Source organism: Poecilia formosa, unplaced genomic scaffold (genome assembly GCF_000485575.1).
Source record: "Poecilia formosa unplaced genomic scaffold, Poecilia_formosa-5.1.2 Scaffold40, whole genome shotgun sequence".
Classification (NCBI taxonomy): domain Eukaryota; kingdom Metazoa; phylum Chordata; class Actinopteri; order Cyprinodontiformes; family Poeciliidae; genus Poecilia; species Poecilia formosa.
In genome coordinates, this window is record NW_006799979.1 from 3,249,852 (window position 1) to 3,274,526 (window position 24,675).

Below are 24,675 nucleotides of genomic sequence, written 5' to 3' on the forward strand. Positions count from 1 at the left end.
CTTATGCCCGCTGTGTGCACCAGTCAGCTGTAGGAGAAAACTCATTTGCTTGTCCATTTACTCCGCTTCCCTTCGCAGCACAATGCGGCGGCAGCTCCCACAAAGAGGCCTCACTGTGGGATTCAAATGAAGTGGGGGAGACGGGGAGCGGCGCTCGGAGGGGCTGAAGGGGCTGGTTGTGGGGTACAGAGATTGAATTTGGAGGGGCAGCACGGACTCAGAGAGCCGAACAATAAAAGAAAGGGAGGGTGCTGACGGACACCGAAGGGTGCAGAGGAAGCAGGGGCAACAGGACAGAAAATCGGCGTAACCCGGGCCCAGATCTCGGGACAGCGGTGCCCTCTGTCCCGCTGCGACACGCCGCAGCCACACAATGCGGAGGAAGGCCAGGCTTCACGCCAGACGCCTCTCGGGTCCGAGTTGCAGCTTGCTCTCCGTTTGGGACGGACTGTGACAAAAATGCTTTTGGTACCGATGGAGACTCTGCGAGTTGCTTGTGTGGGATTTTAGAGGTTGTTGTGGTGCATTCAGATGTAGTCAAATGGGGGAGAGGAAGCTCGGCTAACGCAGGAAAATGAGCTGCAGGTGAAGCCGAGGTCACCGGAGCCAACCTGTGGTCAGCGCGAGTAAACCAAAGTAAACAAAAACACAGATGAAGAAAGAGTCGTGTAGGTTTCAGCTGCTCGAGTCGTTTTCTTTCCTCTTTGCCTTTGAAAATTGTGTGAACATGAAATCTGAGCAGTTTTAATTAGGAAACAAATATTAAGTCTGAGTTTAAAGAGTTTTCTATGGACATTTCCCAGTCTCATGGCTCCCTCTAGTGGTCGTTAATAAGCTCGACAGCAGACGTTTGAGTTACATTTTGGAGACTAATATTTACACACGTAAATAAACCAAATAAGGATTACTGTAAATGGCTCGCAATGAAATAAAGTATATATGCTATTTCTGACACCAGTGCACCAAGATTCTGAAAACAGCTGCAGTACGTACATTTTATAATGTTTTTTTACATATTTATTATAACATGACACAGATAATCTGAAAAGAAAAAGAAGAATCAAGCTTTTCCTGTGATCTGTGAGCTTGACAGTTTTAACAAATATGTAAAAAGCATGTTATAAATTATCTACTGCAGCTTTGAAGCCTTTAGACGAGTAGTGAAGTATAATCTGACATATAAGAGGATCAGCAATAACAGTTACATCTCATTCTGTAAAGGTGAAAACTTTTTTCACAAACAGTGCTTCGTCTGTGTTATAGTTACTGGACTTCAACTTGAAAAGGTAATCATGCATCCATGTTTCATTTTGAGTACTTCTTAATACGTGACATGTTTTATTTCTAAAAAATTTTTTTTTTTTTTAGCATATGAATACAGTGGATTAGGAAGTATAATGTTACCCGTGTTTGAAAAGTGGCCAGTTTATCCTTGAAAAACAAGACGTTATGAATTACTAATCAAAAGATCATCTGATTACCCTTTAAAAAAATAAAGTAGCCTGAGGACAGCATGTGGACAAAAAATTGATTTGTGGTAAAGAAATGCAACATTTAGAAGTCTGCAGATGCTAAAAGGATGATTTTATACATTTATATATCAATTATTTGTTTTTATCTTCTCAAAATGGGAACATAAAACCAGATCCACTAAAATTTGAACTGGCCTCTTGTCTTGCATGGCTTTCAAAGCTACAATAAAACAAAGACAACAACAATAAAATATCTGAAATATTATCTTTATCGGTTCATAAGTTACTTTTCTCACACATGAACAGAGCATTGCAGCGAAAATGCAAAGAAACCAAAGCAATACGACTTAAATCACATGAATATGAGCAGAAAGACCCCTAGCCAACTAAAATTATTCTCATTTACGGAAAGATTACCTATTCGGGATTCTCTGTAGCCTTTCCTGGAAAATCCCCACATTATGGACAGACATTTGGATTTTCTTATGATCAGCAGTCAGGAGACGCTTTCGTCGACTACAAGACATTTAAGAGTTACGTCTTCTGGCTGAACGACGAGGCAGTGCAACTTCAAAGCTCAGAGAAAACAAAAATGCAAAAGGACTGTTTTTTTTTTTTTAAGTCTAAAAGATCCCTTTACCCGCCGCATGTTGTGCAAATCTGACAGAAGAATAAAATGTAAAGCCGACAGAGTTCAGAGCATCTAAAGTGCTGCGGTTCAAACCGACCGCCACCGAAGTGCCATGGGGATTTAAAAAAAACAATAAAAATAAAAATGACAGCAAGAAACCGAGACAGATAAAAACACCAGTACCGATTAGAACAGTTCTTGTGTCTGCGTCGGAGCGATCCCTGATCTCCTCGCAGACGGAGTTTCTTTTAAAATAAACGACTACAACCCCACAAGAGACAAAAACGAAGGACAGACAGTGTTTTGCTTTCAGTTTAAAATGTTAAAATGGTGGGAAATCTTTCAAACACAGTGCTCAGTCTGACGGAAGTCCGATCTACAGAGTCAGTGGCGCGGCCCGGTCCGATGGAGTTAAAACAGTAACAACAGAAGTGGTCGTGTCTTTGAGACAGGTAGGTTGGCTGTGTGTAACGTTGGGCGGATGAAGGAAGGAGGGTGTGTCGCCTTCGCTCCTCTAAAACAGCTGGATCATGGACTCCCGTGACTTTCCCACTCCGATCCACCTGACTGAAGAGAGAGGAAAGATTTTTATTCACCTCATGAGGAGTCTGGGGTTTAATCTCCTTTTTTGAAATGATAACGCTCAACAGGAGATGGTGACCTGCAGGTGGGTGATAATCCCACCTCTGATCACCCAGAGCCTAATTTGACCTCACCAAGCAGATGCACCCAAAGTAAAACGAGATTGTTCCTGTGATGAGTGACTCCAGTTTCACTGATTTATTGGTAACCAGAAAACAAGAAATCAAGACAAATGCAGCTGGAGACACTGAACTTCAATTGATCAACAAAAACCCTGAAGGCCACATGGGAAAATGGCTGCCCCGTTTTGAGATATTAGTTGCAAAAGTCTTCATTTATTATTTTTTTTAAATATGCTGACCTGGACATTGCACATATGATGCACACAAAGCATCATGGAGGATATGAATTTAAATCAGAGGTTGGATATTAAAATCATTTTTCAAGGTGAGATTTTGCTGACAAATTTACTTTAAGGCTCTTTCCATCCTAAAGGAGCGCCGCAGATGAAGTGGTGGAAGAACCAAATAAGAAACGAGTACCAGATTGTTGCCTCTTACTAAAATATAGTTCCTGATGATATGTGGCAACAAAAACAGTAAAACGTAACAATCAATTACTGATCGGTTAGTAATCATTTTGTTGGCACAAACATGACTTTGCTGTAATAGTTTGCCTTTTTTTTTTTTTGGAAGTCATAGGATGAGAGTTTGAACATACACGCTCAGGAAAGTCAGATTGTTTAAAAATGTTCAAATATTTGAAATAACTACAATAGAAATCCTCAAAATGTTTTATTTCATTAAGGCTGTGTGGTTAAAGTGATAGCAACAAGCAACAGAAAAGTGTTCCTTCAGTCATCGTCGTGTGTTTGCATGTATGCGTGTGTGTTTGTGCGAGTGTTTCCGTACCAGGTACTCCCACATGCTCCTCCACGAAGCGCACGTACTTCTGGGCGTTCTCTGGCAGCTCCTCGAAGCTTCGAGCTGCTGAGGTGTCGCTCTTCCAGCCGGGCAGCGTCTCGTACTGGACCTCGACGCACTGTAACACCTCCTGATTGGCTGGCGCAAAATCAGTCAGAGCAGAGGACAATTTGAAAGTGTTTGCCTGACAGCAAGTCGTTAAAAGCTGGGGCTCTCTGACCAGATTCATGGTAAAGGAAACGTAATCTGATCGGATTTTTGTTTTTTATTAGATGTCTTATTCTGAGCCAAAAAAGAAACAAAAACTGGAAAAGCAGGAAAAACTCTTTAGTAAATATATAATTAAAGGCAATTTTTTTTTAGTTAAAAGCAGCAAGCAGGTACAGTTTTTTTCAATGTCTGCGAAAAAGTACTGCGATTGCCTCCGTGCACCATCAATGCGCAACACTCCACTGATGAAGAAAAAGCATGCTGAGATTAATTTGATGTTTGCTGAAGAACATTTGGATGCGTCAGTGAGGTAAAAGGAGAATACAATGCTTTTAGATAAGAACAAAGTGGAACTCTGTGGAGTAAATGCTCAGGATTTCACCTTAAAAACTCCAAACTTCATATCACTGAAGGAAGATGAATGGAGAAATGTGCAGAGAAAAAACTTCTCAATGGATCTGATGACATAAGGATGTTTTTTTTCTTCCAAATAAGACATCTGACACCTTGAATTGTTAAATTTAAAATGTGAGGAAATAACTGAAAGTTTTAATCTGTGCTAAAATTTCTTCAACAGAAATACACGTTCCCGTGTTAAATACTTTTCTTCACAGGCACACTTACCTGGAAAATGAGGTATAATTTCACCATCGACTTTGTAAGCTAAGCCCACTTTGATCTCTGAAAATACGTCAAGTATGTCCAGTTTTGTAAGCGCTAACCTGAAAGAAAAATAAATGAAGTATCTCTCTTTATATCTTTCACATTTTGAAAAAAAAAGCTAAAACTGAAAGGAAAACAGAACAAAAAAAAATAAATAACATACGCAGTGAAGCCATTTATCATATGTGCGTATTTGATGAGCACCAGGTCCAGCCAACCGCAGCGCCGTTTCCTGCCCGTGGTCACGCCGATCTCCTTCCCTCTGTTCTGAAGCAGCTCTCCGATCTCCTGATCAGCAATAAAGAAACAAACATCTCACATGTGAGTTTTCTGCGGTCTTCCTTTAGCAGCAAAACCATTAAAGTTCAGTCTGACCTGTAATCAGGATTTACAGGGTGGTTTAGCTTAATGAAAAATATACTGCAGATGGGCCTAATGTGCCAACATGTCCTCTAGATGGTGCTGTTTTACAACAAAATGCTCCTCTCTAAAGAACTGGACTTCTACGTCATGTTTCTAACAGCATAATAACACCTATGACTATGTTATAAATAACACCAGTATGTATAAAGAATGAGAAAATCTTACAACAGAAAATCTACACTTTCTATTCCAAATCAAAAACTGAAGAAGAATAACTTTGTCATGACTGCTCAAGCAGAGCCTTTTCTATTTACGCCTGCTGGTAAATTATTTGTCATGTAGAAATATATTTTCCATAAGTAATCCTATGGAACTACTGCATCGCAATGGTTTTGAACAATATGGTAGTTTGACTCAGACAGGTCTTTTTATAGGTGCGTAATTTTAGGTTTGGTAGTAAAACTGAAGGCTCCTCCTGTGACAAACATAAAGCATTAATGTGTCATGCCGTGTGTATCTTCTTACGTTGCTCTGCTCTGAGGGGAAGGCACCGATGCCCACTCTGGTGGTGTAGGCTTTAACGACCCCGTAAACTTCGCCGACGTTCTGGGGAGGCATGCCGAGTCCCGTGCAGACCCCGCCGACTGTGCAGTTGGATGACGTCACAAATGGGTAGGTACCTGCAAAAAATTAAAAATTAAAATCCACACATAAATATGCATCTTTTTCAGGTTTCAGGTTATAATCGGAGGATTATTTGGTCAATAAAAACAAACCAGGTCGGATACCTCGCCGTTTCCCTCAGCATTCATGTGCTCTTAAAAAAAAAAAAAGCTCACCTTAATAATGGTTTCTGTTTGCAAATAAGATTCATAAAGTGGCCGTATTATGTATTTTAACATAACCAATGTTATTTTTAGCTGTCAGGAAGTCATCACAACATGGTTCCTTTATTAACACTTTATCAACATTTTTACCAGAGTTGCACTGAGAAGTAGCTCGTATAAAGAGCTCAGCAGATGTGCAGTGCCACCAGGTGTTTGCTAATTGCTGCTGGCTAGTCTGAAGGAGTTGTGTAAGTTGAGGAACAGAGGGAGGTTGCTCTGTGAGGCTCTGGGGAGAAGCTGCGCCTCGAAAATGGTGCAATATCCAGCCAGGCGTTTTACACAGCTGAATGGTTGCCATGGGAGATTAAAGGATTTGTCAAACATGCATGAAAGAATCGAGGCAAAACTCCAAATATGTTTTTTGATGAGGGCGTAACGTTATAACATGGCGTAAAGCTCAAAAAAGTCAATTTTGCATAATACTGCCCCTTTAATGAGAAATCTGTGCAAGTAAAAATTCACACAGGTCACAGAAAATGATTCAAGCCAATCCAGGAACTCAAGGTAGGCTCTATGACAACCTAGCTGTTTTGATAATAGTGCTGAGTGTGGTCAGTGCTCGCAATAACAAAGGATCTGTTCAGGTGCGAGATAATTCCTGAAAATGACTGTAATTTATCTCGACTGACAGGCTGCTGCAAGTGGTCGCCTTGGTGCTCATGCAGTAAGGTTACACAGAGTGGTTACAGCTGGTGAGACGGCACGTAAACCCCAGACACTGGAGCACGTAGGGAAACTTACCGTCATCCCTACTCATGCCCCCAGGAAGGCTTTTGTGAAGAGCAACGCAAATCTTAATGTTATCTAACCAGAGCAGCCATTAGATGAGGCACACATGCGCCGACTTACTGACCGAAGTCTATGTCCAGAAGTGCTGCGTTGGCTCCTTCCACCAGGATCTTCTTGGGAGGGCCGTGGAGAGCCTCGTACATGAAGTGCACGCCATCCCTCACCATGGGCTTAAGTCGCTCCACATAGGCCTGAATCAGGTAAATACAAACCAATCTTTAATATAAAAAAACCCCAAAACACAGCAAGGTTTTAGATGATCGTCCTGTTTAGATTACTTTTATTAATTACCTTTAATTTATCCAGCTCTCCTTCTATGTCAATCTCCAGTGTCGGATACATGGCCTGGTACTGCTGAGCCAGCATTTTGTATCTGTAACAGGTGGTCAGCTCTGATTAGTTACATTTCTAAAGTTAGGCACACTTTTCTGTGAAATGATCATGAGAAATTAAAAAATATATATAAAAAAAGTCATAAGTTTCCACAATGAAAGCATTTCAGCAATATCCAAACAAGTGGAAGAAAATCTAATCCGTACTTCACTGGAATTTCCTGAATTCTGGGGCTGTGCATGAACACGTTATTGAGAGGCGTTAACCTTTTGGAGAAATTTTAAATTAACCATGAAGCCATAACCTGACAAACATGAACTACGTATATGTTCATTGGCATCATTAGACAGCACTCCATCAATAAAGTTTTAGGACAAATAAAAGCTTTTTAAAGTAGAAAACAGTCATTTTCCCTCGTGGTAAGTGCTTGGTGACTGCTGTGTATTTATAGGTAGTTATGTTCCACATTTTTCTTTGGTCAAAAATGGAGATACAGATTTTGAAAGTCTATTACTGTATTTGAAAGGATTTCATGAAACAAAAAAAGATCAGAATGGACAATATCAATGTTACTGATTTACTGATTAGACAGAAACAAGAGGGGTAATGCTAAAAACTCATGAACAAAATGAATCCTACAGAGCTAACTGAGGGCAGACAGTAAAATCCTGTAATACAGGAACAGACCTGTCAGAGAACTGAGTGAAGTCGGCTAGTAAATCACATATCCTGAGACCGCTGCGTGCCGCCTTAGCCGAGTACACCGGACCGATCCCCTTCTTGGTCGTCCCGAGGCTGAGCAGGGCAGGGAGCAGAGAAGGGAGGAGAAAATTAAGAAAAAACATTCACATTAATTCACACCTCACCATTTTACAGCAACAGAGTTCGTCATGCAATCACACGTGAAACTCTTGTCATTTAACCAATCAGCAAGTCTGACTGAACCCGAACAGACACAGAAAGAACCGTGTCCAATTAGCTGACCAGACATTTATTGTTTTAATATTTTACAGATACATCTTTAACTCCCAAAGCGACAGAAAATACCTTCTCTAGCTATTGAATGATCAGAAGTTCACCTTTTATGTACAGCACAGCATCAGAGAAAGAGTATTAGACAACAAATGAAGCAAAATGCACATTTGCATTTCAACAACATGCCATGTCAACGTGTACATCCGATAAGTTCTTCTATTAAAAGGAAGCTTCGGCACAGCGACATTTGCTGAGCCAACATGCAAACTACGGACCAGAAATAGACAAAGATCCTCTGCGAATATAGAGTTTCACTTGAAGCCCCACTCAGTGTGAAACATCCACTCACCATGTGTCCCACAGTGGAAAGCTAATGTGGATTTACCACAACTACTACTACTACCACTATGAAAAAAAAAACACTTTTTTTCTCTTATTTTTTACTTCATAAATGAAATTAAGAGGCTGAAGCAGGCTATTAAAGAATGTTCTAATTGGTAATTTTCTGAAAGGATTAATTTTTATTTCATAAATCATAAAATGTAGAAGTAAACAGAATATTTATATCCTTAAACATAACCCAAGTACAGTTTCATTCATTGTAACGTGCAACAAAACAAAACAAGAAATCTTAGGTTACGGTTATTAGACACACGCCTTATGAACCTGAAACAGTGACTGTTGTTGGAAAAAATGACACCGTATCATAAAATCTAAAAACAGTTCATTTAATTTTAAACTCTGGACTTCTGCTTTCCTCTGTCTTTAAGGAAGCTGAACTCCAACTGTATTTTGAATAAAAACACATAAAGATGTGCTTGAAAGTAAAAGTTATGCAGCTTTGAACTTGTAAATGTGATAATACAGCGCGATCCCGACCGTTTGTAATTCCTGGAATATGTTTAGCCTGGTACTTTTAAGCAGCTTGGTTCTGTATGAATGTAATCTGTGTGATCCGACTCCAGCAGAATCCACCAGCCTGATGCATCAAACAGCTGAAAGCTTATAATGGCTGTGTCATTACAGCATGTGATCGCTTTGCCTCTCACACAGATTCGCTGGGAGTATTTGTACTTTGGTCGATGAGCTGCAAAGTCATTATGGTTTGTTCTAAAAAAAAAAAACATCTCAAGATACAATTAGGGGATTAAGTTCTTGGATCAGATAAAGACGATCCAAGATAAAAAAAAATAAAAAATCTGTATAAGGTGAATTTATTGTTCATCAGCATGGATGAGTTGATGGTTAGATTCACTAAAATTAGATATTACTTCATTAAAGAAGAATAATGTGAGAATAAAACAGCAGCTCATTTTCACACAAAAAAAACAACCTATAATGACAATTACCCATCAGAGTTTTCTAGCAAACAAATTTCATTTAACACCTTATATTAGCTTACTGGCTGAATTAAGTGTAACAATAAGTTTTTAATGGAGAAATTAGGAGTAAAAACAGTGACATTTATGTGCTGGTAAAGCAACTCATTTTAACCTCATTGCTTTAAAAGCCCAGTTAAGAAAGCAGTAGGAAACTAAGTAACAGAGAAAGTTTATATAAAAACGGGAATAACTGCACCTTTAAAGAAGTCAGAGCTTTCTTCATAAAGATGGTGCAACAAACCAAGTCTTTTGTTCTAACAATCATTACCTAAATTTGCTCACAAAGGAAAATATTACACTAACAAAAAAATGTTTTCAAGGCAGATCTAAAGTGATGTGTTCTGTACGTAAAATAAACTCCGACTGCACCATCCTAGATGTTAACATATTTGTCTGTCTACTGTAGTATGCTATATTATCAAATACAAATTTTAAAGGGCTACTGCTAAATCTGCAAAACAAAAATAAAAATCTATATACTGTTTCTAAGGCTCAAATTACTAAGTGAGAGAGAGGAGAATGTGTCGGTGACTAAAGTTTTCTATGACTTTATGGAGGGAAACTTTAGTTTTAGCACAGCTATATGCTATCAGCTGTACGATAGCATATAACCTCTGAATACCAGTCTAAAACCTCTGTCTGAAACTGTAGGAACTTATTTTTTTTCCCTGAGGATCTGCAATACAAATCCTGTTCAAGTTTCAGGTTCTGACCTGTGTACTGGACAGTAAACAATGTACCGTATTTTCTGGACTACAAGTTGCTCTGGTAAGTCGTATCAGTCAAAAACTGAATCACGAAGAGGAAAAAACACATAATATGAGTCACACTGACCCATTCAATAAAATATGTTATTAAAAAGCTGATTTACTTTAGGAACTTTACCACTAATTGAGACGCATTATGTAGTTTAATTATTTTCACAGTTGGAAGTTTAAAAGTCTTCATTTCTGTTAATTATGATGATTTTTTCACTTGCAGCTAATGGAAACAACATTTAAGAATCATAATATTACACCAGACCAAAAACATTTTTTTTTAATTCTTAAAAACAAAAATGCGGTTTAATGAAAAGTATGTTTTATACCTGCTTAAAGGTTGTTATTTTCAAAAGTTGCTGTTATTCTGACAAACGAGAGTCATCGGGAGTTGGGATATTTCATTGACTATAACTGTATGAGTCATTTTTTTTTAAATTGTTAAACGTGACAGGGACCTCGTCCATGTTATGATTTTGATATACCTGTTTTTCAACAAACTGAAAAGCCTATTGGCAGTTTCTGACACACCTCTGATAGAGAGGCGGCAACGCAAAGTCATTCGTATCCATCTAGAGATACTGATGCATATAGCAGAAATGATTGAGAATGGTGGGGTTTATGAATCCAGGAGTCCGCCCAGGAACCAAGTACTTCTCAAGCTATCAGTCTGCACTGCCAGTCAACTTTCTGTAGGGTTCCCCCCAGTGTTTTATAAGCCTGACGGGCCACCAGGCTTTACTTGTGACCCCACCAGGCTAAGCACTGCTTATTTACTTAAATATTTTCAAAATGTTTGCATTTTTTAAGACTTTATAGTTGATATTCAGGTATTAATCTTCCAAGCTTTCAATAATACATAATTATCAAGTGATATTTTCAAATGTCCTGTCAACTTTATTTAACTAAAAAACACGACAGGCTGCTGTATGAATGACTGCCCTAGTACCACCGGGCTTAGCAAGTTTTCTGGGGGAAACCTTGTTTCTGACAGAACAAACTAACCTTAATCTCACTGTTTGGAAATATTTCTAAAACACAAACCGTGGTGGTGTGGAAACCAAAAGACCGCCACAATAATCTTATTAATGTGGAATTTATTTAAAACAGGTGACAAGCCTGAACTGGTCTGCATGCTGGCTACATGAGCTTAGAGCCCAATCAATTAAAAGCTGCTGGCTAACCCAGGATGAGCATCTAAAGAGCTGAAAAGCAAACAAAGTAACTATTCAGCACAACAATTACTTGGATAGTACCACTACTAAATATGGTGAAAGTTTATTTTATATTTTTGCTTAAATGTATGTGTGAGATATCAAAATGTTACAGATAAAGCTATTAGAACATTAATCAATATGTCCAGATTTTAGCAGCAACAGGAATAATTGTAGTTTTTTGTGTGAAATAAAACATAATCATGTTCTACATTTTAGTTGTAAATTTATGTGTAAATTATATCTATTCTTTAGACTGGTGATAATCTCAGACCAAGCCATACCAACTTTTAGTTTTATGTACGTTAAAACTAAAAATAAAATCCTACATGACGTTGCCTTCCATGCTTGTTTACATTGTCCATACGTACGGATATGTTTGGACGAGCTGGAGTGTGTGTGCGTGTGTGTGTGTGCTACAACCATCTTTCTAAGCAACAGGTTTCTTACTTCTTGCCTGCTTGCTCTTGCCTCTGCTGTTCCTGAACGCCATCGACAGCTTGGTGGAAGTCAAACACTGCGGAGGAGGGAGAGAGGGGACACACACTCTCACACACCTCAGAGAAAGCAGGACTCACACATCCACCAATATGCACACATTCCAGCGTTCACACACACATTCCCTTCCCCCCCCACCCCAGAAAAACAGCAAAGAGGCAGAGCTGGCAGGGCTTACCTATGTGTGCTCTGTCTGAGATGATCAGTCTTTTGTCCCAGTCCGTCAGGCCTAAACATACAGAGGAATACCTTTAATCTCTCGGGGTCTAATAAAACACGCTGTTGTACACCGGTGTAAAAATATGTATTTCACTCACCTTTCCCCTTGCCCTGGTTTTTCTCAGCCTCTTCAAACAGGCCTGGAAGGTGGATCACAACACCATTTCCTGAAACAGCCGCCGATGAGACAATGGTTATATTCACAGTTTCTGATAACTTTGTAACAAATAGATAACCGATGTAAGGATGATCCAGGGAATTATACATTTGATTACCTGAATAATGTTTAGTATTGTTAAGAATGTACCAGTGTGGAAGTCTCAGCCTATATTGATACTCATTGATAATATTCAAAATTTACCTATCTATATATCTACCATTTTGACATTGTGAAAAAAAAATGACCACATCGTTGCTTCCTTGTTTCAGATAAATACTCCACAATCCCACAGAGCATCACTACCACATGCCCAAACAAACTGCACATGGTCGACCACATTCTTGTCCAAAATGTACCCCAACGGCAACAAGTTAGAAAGTTACAGGAAGACCTTAGAGTAATCCCGGGTTATTAACATATAAAGATAAAGGTGATGGAATTTCATTGAATTCAAGATTTAGTCTAAAAACATCTTTTAGAAGATGTTGACTAATGAGGCTTTAAATACAAGAGTTGGGTGGACTTAAAGTTTTGACACAACATTTTGTAGTACTAATATAATAACAATAAAAGTGACGATAAGAACTATTTATTACTCCTTTCCACATAAAGAAGAAAAATTTGTACCGCCAAATTGCCCACAGTAAGTGCATTTAATCATATATTTAAATTAATTGATGTGTAATGATACTCTCACTGAACAAACAGTGGAGACAATCCTGAAACTCACAATCTCCACAATACGAATGGTTTTGGGTGATTTTAAACATTTTTATTTAGAATGCACCACGACAATAATAAATCTAATTTTTTACTTAGGAAAATTATCACGATAAATGATAAACGATACAATAAAATCCCTCCCTTCACCAATAAAGAACAAAGGTAGAAAATATGGATGTGTCAAAAGTAAATGTGGAAACGAGACAAACTGAAACACTACAAGAAACTCTCCTTAAACACAGAAGCACTAAAGTGTCACGGACCCAGAAGAAATAGAGAAGGAGACGCAATTAAGCTGAATGTTGAAGCACAGATGTGTGGAGCGTTTGGGAGCCTTAAAGGAAGAGTTGGGACTCCATTAGCTAATGAAGTTAGTGCAGTTGAGTGGATGTGATGCAGCCCACAGCTTGGCGCCGAGTCAAGCTGCTCACAGTCTCTGTAGCAGTCATTAAAATGGATTTTTCACATCAAAAGGTAATATCTTAGTCAATTTGCTCTAAAAAAAAAAAATAATGAAGGACGCCCTTATTAGTGCGCCTGAATATGTGCACGTAGTTTGGATTTAAAAAAAAAAAAAAAGAGAAAAAAAAAGAGAGAGGGGAAGAGAGTGTGCTGCTCTTACACACCAATGAAGGCGGTGACTTTGGGGTTGATGATGCCGCTGGGTAGGAGGTGAAAGTCGTACTCCACAGAGTCCACCACCACTGTGTGTCCGGCGTTGTTGCCGCCCTGCAGAGAAGCAGCAGAAAGCCGATGATGAGGAGAAGCAACAGAAATACAGAGGCCTGCTGGACGTTTTGTGTGTGTGCGTGTGTGTGTGTGTGTTTTTTTTTTTTTTTAAAGAAACATTCAGGCTGAATCATTTGACGAGTAGCAGCAAGCAGGACACTTTCTGTTTGTACTGTTGGCCCCACAGGATCTTTCAGATATAACACAGGTTCAGTGGATTGTTGGTATGTTGTTTATTGTCTGAAAAGATAAAAATGGTGCACACCCAAAACCAATCCTACATGTCCGGGCAGGACTTGGTGTTCCTATTGGCATGATCAAATGAATGTCTAAACCTCACAGCTCAACTGCTGAGGATTATTCACTTTCAGATCAAGGAAACTGTAGCTGGAGGAAGAATATTTGGTTCTCCAACGGTCTTCACCACCAGCTGTAAGAAATGACAAACCTGAATATCAAGGTTTTGGCTGTCATGTTTGCACAGAGGGAGAGATCAGTTACACCGTTAGCAGCATTTAATGGCCGTGCTGCTGTCCTTGTCCCACTACCCAAAGTCACCGAATAGAAAATCAGTTTATTGATCGATGCATGTTAGTGCAGTCTGAACCCATAATTACTGAAACGCCATCAATTAGCTCATTAACACTGAGCTTTGTACATGGTTACATCACAGAGCGGGACATCTGACAGCTTAGAGGTGAGGATATTATCACCAATCTGAGAAACTGGTTAATGAAACTAAACACTTGGATTACTCTAGGAGTTTGATAAAAATGCCACAACTAATTAAATTATAATCTGGCTACAAGTAGCACAGACCATCAGTAATACAACTCCCTTCACCTGTTGCTGCATGCTACCAGTCGAATGGCTGAAAGACCTTTCCTTCACTCAAAAGGAGCTCAAATCGTCTGAAATATTTCCAGTCACAAATAACACAAACTGTCACGATTAGCTAACATTAGCTTCTTATACTTGTCTTACTCTAAAAACTCAAAATAAATAAATAAATAAATAAATAAAAAATAAACATTTAATAAAAACTACAGGTACTTCCAAATGTAGAGGGTGCTTACTCTATTTTACTCTTAAGGTATCAAAATCAAAAATATCAAAAAGCCTTTGAATAGACACTGAGAATCAGAGATTCTACGTTATTTTGGACATATATCAACACTCAGCTATACAATTTACAACATGCAATTATCCAAATGTTTCCTCAAAACAATTATAGATACAGTGCAGCAAATAAGAATTTACCCCTAACAGATTTTGCATTTGTGTGGTGGCTGTGGAGTAGTTTTCTTCAATAATTGTAGGTTTGATTCCAGCTTCCTCCTGTCACATGCCAATGTGGGCCAGGCACGTAACCCCACGTCACCAACCGATCTGTGTGTCGGTGTGCAAATGTGAGATTGTGAATGGGTGAATGTGGCTGTAGTGTAAAGCACTGGAAAACTTGTCACACTGAAATGTTTAAATCAAACTAATTTTAAGGAGAAAGAATAACCTAAGTAAATACAAAAAGAAGCTTTAGGATTAAGATTTTATTTATAAACTTCACCAGAAGTTAGATTATGACAGTTATAATAAGAAAAACATTAGAAACAGCTTGTGAAAGTACAAAACAAAAAAGACCTAAGCCAAATTTAACTACAGATCCATTTTTCTCTCTGTCTCTTTTGTCTCTAGTTCATCCCTGGACCAGGATTTGCTCCCCTTTCTCCAGTCTGTAAACATAAATCAAAGCTAGCATGTGCTTTTACCACAGAGTTATTCTTGGCCAGCACAGTACCCTGCAGGTGTAGAGGGCAACACATGATTGGGAAGAGATGCCTCTCCTTTTTAGAAAGCACTTTTACGACACATCCCTCCCCAACAGAACCAAAGAACTGCGCTCTGCTTCATAGGGTCCCGTGACCAGAACCTCATTCCAGTCATAACAAACTGAACTGTTAGTGGTCCGACACCTGCTGCTCTGCAGAGCTGGAGAGGCAGTACAGAAAAATTTTAATCATATCATGGTATGATAGGGTTCATATTAAAAAAATAACAACAACAAAAAAGCACAGTTTAAAAACTGGTACTATAAAAAAATCACTATCCTGGATATGACTGAGAAAAATATGATGAAATAACTCAACACTTTGAAAACATTTCCCAGGAAGGTATGAAACTTGTTGTGCTGTTTGTGGGTGTCACTATAATCAAGTGTGGTTTGAACATCGACTCAAAGTGAAACAGGGTGGTCACAGTTCTTAACAATTTTTACTGAAACGACCACTAAACGTATTCTTCTCTGTCCCTGGAGTTCATTTCCTCTGACTATCACTACATCTACTTGAACATTTTAGTCAGCAGAGGTAAATTGCCACATAAAACTTTCAAAATACATAAATTTAAAGGCTTAGAAACACGAGATCAATTACATAAATGTATATTTATACGTTCCACTGAGGTATGGGTATAAGATCGCTCTGGTGCCTCAAAACATGAACAAACTTTCACTTCAGTATTTTTCCTATTGCTAAAGTTCAGTGTTGTGTGGAATTAAGGCTCTTCCTGGGTTTCTCAACAAACCATAACCGACCTTGTCAATGTGCAACATCTGATATATTTCTTCAAGTCATCCTCCCAATCTTCGAAAGCTTGAGGGACTGAAGCCATATCTGTTTAAGGTGTAAAAGTTTATTATCGTTTTCCCTATTCAATTGAAAAATCTTCCGGATTTTATCTCATATGCCAACATCCATCAGACAGGGATTTGAACTGTTTGCTAGAAAACAAGTGTGGTAAAGCTCAATTTCAAACTACTCCCATTTGCTTTAAAATGGTTTGATCTTACACTCCCCTTACTTCTGATAAATTCAGTCACATTGTTGCACTTGTGGACGGTTATTAATGTCAACCTATCACTCTGATAAAGACAATGTAAAATGTCTTTCTTTGTTTAAAGAGAGAACGCTTTCATGGGAAAGAATTCTTGGTAGCACTTTATTTGAAGGGGTGAGTATAAGGCTGGCATAATTCTTGAAAAACCTCTTTCAGTTGTGAAAGAATTATTCCTTGAAAGAATTCTTTCACAACCGAATGACACTTCATGAAAGAACTTAGGACCACTTCGTGTGAAGGGGTGTGCATACGACTGACATGACACTGTCATAAGCAAGACATAACATTTGTAATGAACATGAATAATGTTCATTACAAATGAACATTCTTGAAAAAAATTCTTCCAAGAATTCCTGTTCAAAGGATTCTTGTGAAAGGATTCTTTCACAACTGAGACTGAAGCTGGGTGGAGCAACAAATACGTTCATGTTTTACGAGCATGAAGTGCGTTTTGATGGTACGCTCACACAGTGTCAAAGTAAAAGACAGAACAGGAACTTCTGCTTCTGCAACAAGCCATACAGTTCAGCTGTAGCATTAACTCAACCCGTTATGATCACACACATATTTGTAATGTATTCTGGTCTTTGCGGAAGTATTCAAGTATTCATGTCCCTTTGTCACATTGTGCAATATTACAACCACAAACTTCAAGGTAGTCTGCAAGGGTTTTTTACGTAACATAGTGAAACAAAGTGGGCAAGTGCATCATGGAGGGAAAAAAGTGGCATGGTTTCCCAATTTCTTTTTACAAAAATTTTAAAACAATAATGAAAAAAGGCTTCATCTTCCTGGGTGATTTCTAGATGGTGCTTCAGTATTTCCACATAAAGTTCTTTCCTCGTAATTCTATCTATTTCATGAAGTGCACCAGTTCCTCCTGCAGCAGCCCCCCCACTCCTCCAGTTTCATCAGACATAGGACATGTCTCCAAAAATGAAGGTCTTTGTTCCTGTGTGCATTTGCAAACTGCAATCTGTCACTTATGTGTTTCTTTTGGAGAAATTGCTTCCTCCTCACTGAGTGGCCTATCAATCCATGTCGGTACAGGACACATTTCAGTGTCACCATATTCAGCCAACATCTTCATAAGCTCTTTTGCTAAATTTTGGGGTCAGTCTACACATTTTGGGCCAAAATACGTCCGTCTCTAGGACACACAACCCGTCTTCTTCCTGAGCGTGTCAAACAAGAGAGCAGTGTGTTCCAGGAGTGACCTTGAAACACTTTCCACAGGTGAGCCTCTAATTAACTCAAATATGTCGGGCAAGTCATCAGCAGTCTCCAAAGCCGGGTAGCACTGACAGATAGAGATAGCTATCTAGATGCGCTACGGTAGGAAAACCAATGAGGTAGCACAGATCGTCAGAACATCAGAAGCATGTTCTTTATTTACCAACAGTGGACTTCTTCCTCCAGCTCTAGCTTTTAGCCTGTGATTAGTTTTCCTCATGGCTACAGATGGTAATGTTTAATCCTTGGTCCATGTCCATCAGCATGAATAAATATTTAACACGAAGAGGAAAAAAAACATATACAAGTTGTACCTGAATATAAGTCTCAGGACCCACCAAACTATAAGAAAAAGTGTGACTTATAGTCTGGAAAACATGGTGCCCTATGGAAGCAGCTATAATAAAAAATTAGGAATGTCACAAAAGGACATGTCACAAAAGTTTTATTTGTATGGTTAGCCAAAATACTTTTGACCTCTTAAATGGTGGAGAATCAAAATTGATTAAATATCTTGATAACGCAAGTTAATTAACAACCATAAGAAGAAAATACCTTAGTTGTGCTTTGGGGGACGCGTACGTATTTCAGGTTTGACATATAGAGAATGTTAGCCTTTGTTTACTCAACGTCAAGGGTCAACAGAGCAACGGTTCCTTCTTCACACCTCGGTCTTGTGTTCTCTCAGAGAGTCGCCTTGGTGTTTTCACACTCAAACACCAGACTCCAAGGCAACAAGACGCATTAGTGTGCTTCATTTGTCTGACTAACGCACAAAAACCTGATCCATGGAAGCAGAAGAAATGAGGGCGTGAGCAGGTAGGGAACCTGATGTACTAACTGCTATGCAATTATATTTTTTGAAATAACAATACAGTCTCACGCATTTTCTCTCGTCTACTTGCCGCCCTTACTCTCAGAGGCCTATGCTGTAACAAACACCAAGAAAAAAAAACTGCTTGCAGAGTCGATTTTATAAAAAGATCGATACCATCTCTTTCAGCTCACCACAGCATACTCACGTGTCAGTGAACCCCCTCGCCCCCCATTTTAAACGTACACATCCAACAAGGCATGGAAAGGAACCGGCGCAGGAAGCCAAAACCTGTTTTCTCGTTTTATGTCCAGCTACGTTCTTGGAAAGACAGTCTGTGGAAAGACACTTAGAAGAAGAACTTGTAATGTCAACTTGTTATCAACAGAGTAAACTAATAGCTCTCTGAACACGGCAGATATTCGGAGCACTCCAAAGATAAACACCACCGTTATCCCCAGCAGGCTGAGGGAGATGGTGTTGAGCTTAAAAGTTTGGCTATAGAACAATCTTTGCTAATAATAACATTAAATGATTAGGCTGAGTGACTTGGAACAAGACTTCCTAAGCAGGAGAGAAATAAAAGCTAATAAACCAAAACTAATAAAAAGAGCATTTTAGCTGAGAGATTCAGAAGCCCCAAAGAAATCTCTACATTCCCAGATTGGCTAGACAAGAATCTATGTTGCTTTTTTATGACCTGGAAAATAGATCAATACAGGACGTTACAAGTGGTCTGAATACATTGTATAGTCTGCAACAGGACAGCCAGAATGCAGGCGTCTATTCTGATTAAATATATGGCTCTATGCCACTAACAGAAAAAAAGCTTTTTCATACATTTTACCTCATCCCACCTCTGTTGCTTTCACCAACGATCCCATCTAGTCTTTTTTTCTGAAGATCAAAGAAAACAATCATCCCAATCATAGGTAGAGAGCTGGGAGTCGAAACAGTCCAAGGCAAAAAGCTCCTAGTATGTCAGGGTCTCACCTGATTTACATGGAAAAGCCAGATCTGACGCCAATTTATGGCTCCAAGCTAGAGACATGAACACTTAACACACAAGTTGGTAATGAGTTGGCTTAATTTGCGCCGCAGCCATTTCCCGTCAGTCCAAAACAATACGGCTGTTTATCACAACACCCCCGATATCTGACTCAAATTTGCCATTACCGAATCATATGAGATCATTTTTGAGTGTTTATAATGTCAAACAAAACAAAAATCAGGCACTTCAGTGTAAAACCATCAGGGTGATCAGATAAAGTTGGACATCAGGAACAGTTTTAACGTAATTATATACAAGTTGGGGTTCATACAGCATGTGGGCATTGTGTTTGCCCACACTGCTCTTTCATTCTCATAGTTTGTTCGTGTGTGTGTGTGTGTGCGTGTGTGTGCGTGCGTGCGTGCGTGCGTGTGAATTACTAGCACATTATCTGTTACTGCTGATAAGACAGCAATGGCTTTAAGAGCTTATTGCAAACGAAAAACAGCCATCAGAAAACGATGCATGACAGTATTTTCCATAGACACTGGTTCACCGCTCTGGACCTTATTTTTGCAATCATTATTCATACCGGCTTACACTGGTCTGTCTGCCATTTTTAAAACATGCATTACACAATACCCTTGTTGAATATGATAAACACCAATGCGACTTCTAATGCCTTCTGAAATCAAGACGGTTGTGACTCCAGCTATCCTACAGCATCTCAGGCTCTGTCTCTAATTCAAGCCTGGGCCTTCAGGGAAGTGTGGGTGAATCTGATTGGTCAAATATTTTGGCCTAAAGACTGTCTATGTATGGCACTTGGAAACATAATAGTCTGTCATATATTCCAGTACTTTGCAATACTGATATTTTGCATTCTGCAGAAATGCACAGACACTTACCTGCATCGTTAGCATAAGACGCACAGGCTTACAAGAAACTAAACTGCATACTGTAAATATCTTGTGTATAAATACATACGAACGGATACATACTTAAAGGCAAATTTAAGACATGGTTTTGTGTCATTACTCCAAAAAGGCAGGTTAAACCTGAACTCGACGATTCCAGTCATACATGGGATGAAGACGACTTCCTGCAGTGTAATAAATAAATACATAAGAATGGGGAAATATGAGGATTTAATTAAATAACTTTGGGACATGGCATTTTAATTGGTGCTCTACTGAAACTTCCACCAACGATCATCATCTCAGAGTTACAGAGAATGGTCAAAACAAGATAATCCACTGACTGGCAACTATGTAGACAAACATCAAAGAAACTAAACTGTATCAAGATGGTAGAAACGTGGGATTAAATCAATCATTCACTGCAACCGAGGTACACAGGATGTGATAATTGAAGCCTCAACATGTTTAACCTTTAAACAGACAAGCCTTTAAACCTTTAAACATCAAACTGAGTGCCACCCATGTCAGCTGAGAGAATCCTACTTTACAAGTTCACCAAAATAAGACATTATAGCTCCATAGAGATACTTCAGGGTAGTGGTAATCGAGTAGAGTTGGGGGGATATTCTTGGTCCACTTTGGGTGATTCACTAACAACTGGACATTGTGCAGATGCCAGTCAATCTGAGAATTATTGCTAACATCAATGAATCCATCTCTTTTTGGCCAAGGTGTTCCCATCGTCTGATGAGTATTTCAAGGAGGACATTGTGCCACGTCAAAAGATAAAATTACTTTGGGACCGTTTTCTTGAACACGGCATGAGTTTACTGAACTTCATCAGCCTCCACAGTCACCAGATCTCAATCCAATACTAAACCTTTGGAGTGTGATAGAAAGAGAGATCTGCGTTATGGTTGTGCAGTCAACAAATCTGCAGCAACAGTGTGATACCATCAAGTCAGTATGGACCAAAATATTGAATGACAGCATGTTGAATCAATGCTGTCAAGAGTAAATAAAATCGGTGTGCATGGGTACAGCACAACCCATGTATGGGGCCGTCACAGGTTCTAGTCCCAGCTTGATGACCTTTAATGCGTGTCTTCCCCATGTCTGACCACTCTCAAATAAAGGTCACTAGAGCCAATAAAACCTTTCAAAAAGAATAAATAAAACCATGTGTGATTTTTAGAACAAACCAAATCATTAAGTCTGATCTCATAAAAGTTGAAGGATGTAGCGTTTACAAATGTATATATATTATTTTTTACATACTTGTTAAAACTATCACCATGTTGTGACAATATAACATGAGACAGATAATCTGTGACAAGATTGCTCTCCTCCACCTCCTCCTCAGTGCCACTATTGGTGTCTGAAAAAAAATGCACCACTACCAGCCAAAAATAACTAATCAGAGTCACGAGGAGTGTCTTTGAACTGTTAATCAACCTGATGTTCCTGCTGCTAAATGTGGTAATGGCGGAAAAACAACTTATTGTTACAAGAAAACCGTTTATCTGTCATCATCTGTGGCAATGTCAAATGGCTTGAGCATTCATGGCATCCTCTATTGTGGTAAACAAGCTGTAGCATGGCAAAGAGTATGTGTGTGAAGGGTGAGTCCACTAGTATGATTGACAGCGTTAAGACACTCCTCCTGGCTCTGATCGGTTGTTTCTGTCAGAGATGTGTTCAGATGACAGCAGGTCCATAGGGAGAAGGCCGAGATTTTTTTATACGTTTTCACACATTATCTCTTATTTTATACTGTTATGACATTGTGATAATTTTATGTAAAAAAAAAAATTTAAAGTTACACACATACTGTTGCTATAATGTAAGCAAAATTGTAAGGATTTTTTTTTTATTTGCTACTAGAACATAGCACATTTGCTGTCAAATTCTGTAGCCTTGCATTGTTTTTAAATCATACTTTTAGTTGTTTTCACCTGATAATGTTAGCTTGACCTAGTATTCAGGCTTGAAACTTTTTTGGCACTGAAAAGCTGTTGCAAATGAAAAGTGGAATTAATCAATAAACTATTCAATTAACTTCATAACTTTTAGAATTGCTTATGTTCTTCTGTAATTTAAAAATGTCAGGGTTATCTTTCTTAGCAAAATATATATCTATTTCTAAAACACTAAAGACTTTTGAATAGTAAATCATGTATAATAATAATCCACTATAATCTGAACGTATTGGGAGTCTCAGAAGAAGGTGTTGCTCTGGCAACAAAAACAGTCCTTTAGTTAACTAAACAACTAAGTGTTCATTGTAGCTAAAACATAAAACAGACTGAAGAGTTGAACCTTGTGGCTGCTATATTTACCAATAACTATCATTAACTATATTACATCTACATTGCAGGTATTTAAAGAGCTAAGCAGCTAGCAAGAATTCAAGGTGACTTTAGCAAAAACAGAGCAAGTCTGTCTGATATTGCTTAGACTGTTAAAACCAACGCTGCGTTCAAGAAATTTCTGCAAAACTGAAGAAAACGTCAACATATCGTTCTGATTCTCATAGTGCTTAGCTTTATGCTTAATGCTAACCCTGAGAAAACACCTGACGTATAAATGTGTAGCCGAACTCCTCTCATCACTGAGCGGGAGAAATTGTCAGAAACTCCCACACTGGAAGTCGGAAGCTGTCAAGGAAGGGTTTTTATTTCCGCTTGGCTTCCCCTAATTAAACGAGGTGACATGAAAGCAGCGTGACTCCGACGTGAGGGAAAGAAGCACCGTTTAGCTAGCGACCAACGGTTACTTGCGGGGGCATTTACACGGCAACAGCTGGCGCTTTGTAGCCCGAGGGCTCACCTACCTGACATCTGCACACCATGTCCGCGTCTTGAGCCAGGAGATCCACAACTTTCCCTTTCCCCTCGTCACCCCACTGAGCCCCGAGCACCACAGTCACTCGGTTGCCAACGGGCGGTCTCGGTAGTGTCCGCTGGCTGCTGTTGCCGTCCGAGGCCTCGACGGATTCCTGACTCCCACTTTCAGACATTTCTGCTGGGTTTCTCCCCCGGCTGAGAGACTGTGTTGTACCGAGCAGCTGCCTGCTGCTTCTGTCGCCCCAATGACAGAGAAGCGAGAGGGAGCTCTCTCCCCACAGCGACGTTAGGAGCTGCGGAGCAACGCTCTCTGCACATGCGCGACTGCTCGAATTCCAAAATTTAAAATCCTGAAATGTAAACGGAGAGCTACAAATAAACACCTTTTGGTTGCTATTTTAAAATAACCAAGAACCTGCTTGTCTAAAAATAAATCAATAAATAAGTAAAAATAAAAAAATAAAAAAATAAAAACACGTTAAGTGAACCAAGTGAAGTGAAGTCATCTGTTCTACAGCTCTTCTACAATTTCAGGTGACACTTTAACTTGTGGAGGTGTGTTCATGCTCAGGAAGAAGTGATGTAAAAATAAGAACAGAAGCAGCATCTGTCACCCTTCAGTTAAAATTAAACCACAAATGGAGGAACAAACACTGTGATCAAAGTCTTTCTTCTATGATTAACCATATGTGTTAGTAACACTTTTAGGATATAAGTTTAAACCCATTTTCAATATTCACAATTGATCACAAAGTCTTTGTTTTCTTTTGTGTTTCTTTGTGATATTTGCAACTATTTATGGCTCTCTATTGGTTATGTGCGAATATTTCTAATTCTCACATAAATTTAATATATAATTTCATGATTAATTCCAAACCTTCCTGTTTGTCCTGTGTATGTGAATTAAAATAGACTCAGATAAACCAATTGAGTGAATGTGAATCTTAGCAAACAACTATCAGATGAAACAGAACTAGATGTGAGAACCGCACATAAAAAAGTTAAAGAAGTTCATAGTTGTTGAGTTCTATTAAAAGCTACACAATGTCATAAATATAAAACAAAGACACGGTTGCATTTATTTAGCTACAAAGGAAATGACAGTGTCATTACGGTTTGTTACATTCATTGCTGCTTTGCTAAAGTGGAAAAATGAAACACAGATCACATTTAAGAATGTTGTCTCCGTCCTTGTAGTCCCCAGTAAGTTTCCATACTGGTGTTTAGATCTGAACAATCTTAATAAATTTAGCTAAAATAACTTAGCAGATTTTTTTCTTTTGCAGGGCTTCTGCTCTGTTTTTTTTCTGCCAGTCTGGCAATCTGTCTCCCTCTAGTGGAAATAAAAGGTGTATATATATTTAACATCAATTTTAATAATACAGAAATTTTTAATATCTATCTATCTATCTATCTATCTATCTATCTATCTATCTATCTATCTATCTATCTATCTATCTATCTATCT

The 24,675-nt window shown here is 38.8% G+C and overlaps 1 protein-coding gene across 1 annotated transcript; it reads right to left on the reverse strand.

The window, feature by feature from the left end:
• Positions 1-1,723: 1,723 nt before the first annotated feature.
• On the reverse strand, positions 1,724-23,530 carry adss2 (adenylosuccinate synthase 2). The gene is made up of 13 exons (XM_007551214.2): positions 23,195-23,530; positions 13,409-13,511; positions 11,998-12,066; positions 11,859-11,909; positions 11,633-11,699; positions 7,541-7,648; positions 6,812-6,893; positions 6,585-6,711; positions 5,370-5,524; positions 4,645-4,769; positions 4,443-4,540; positions 3,597-3,746; positions 1,724-2,670 (listed from the first exon to the last, which is right to left on the reverse strand). Exons 1-13 carry the CDS (start codon positions 23,378-23,380, stop codon positions 2,618-2,620), a joined length of 1,374 nt encoding a protein of 457 aa, XP_007551276.1. The 5' UTR covers positions 23,381-23,530; the 3' UTR covers positions 1,724-2,617.
• Positions 23,531-24,675: the final 1,145 nt, after the last annotated feature.

Excerpts from the sequence above, each read along its gene's own strand:
- adss2 (XM_007551214.2), bottom strand. The coding sequence starts at position 23,380 with ATGTCTGAAAGTGGGAGTCAGGAATCCGTCGAGGCCTCGGACGGCAAC. Across the intron at positions 12,067-13,408 it reads CAAAGTCACCGCCTTCATTG|GAAATGGTGTTGTGATCCAC; the intron begins GTGTGTAAGAGC and ends CGGCTGTTTCAG. Across the intron at positions 7,649-11,632 it reads CAAGAGCAAGCAGGCAAGAA|CCTCGGGACGACCAAGAAGG; the intron begins GTAAGAAACCTG and ends TGCCCTGCTCAG.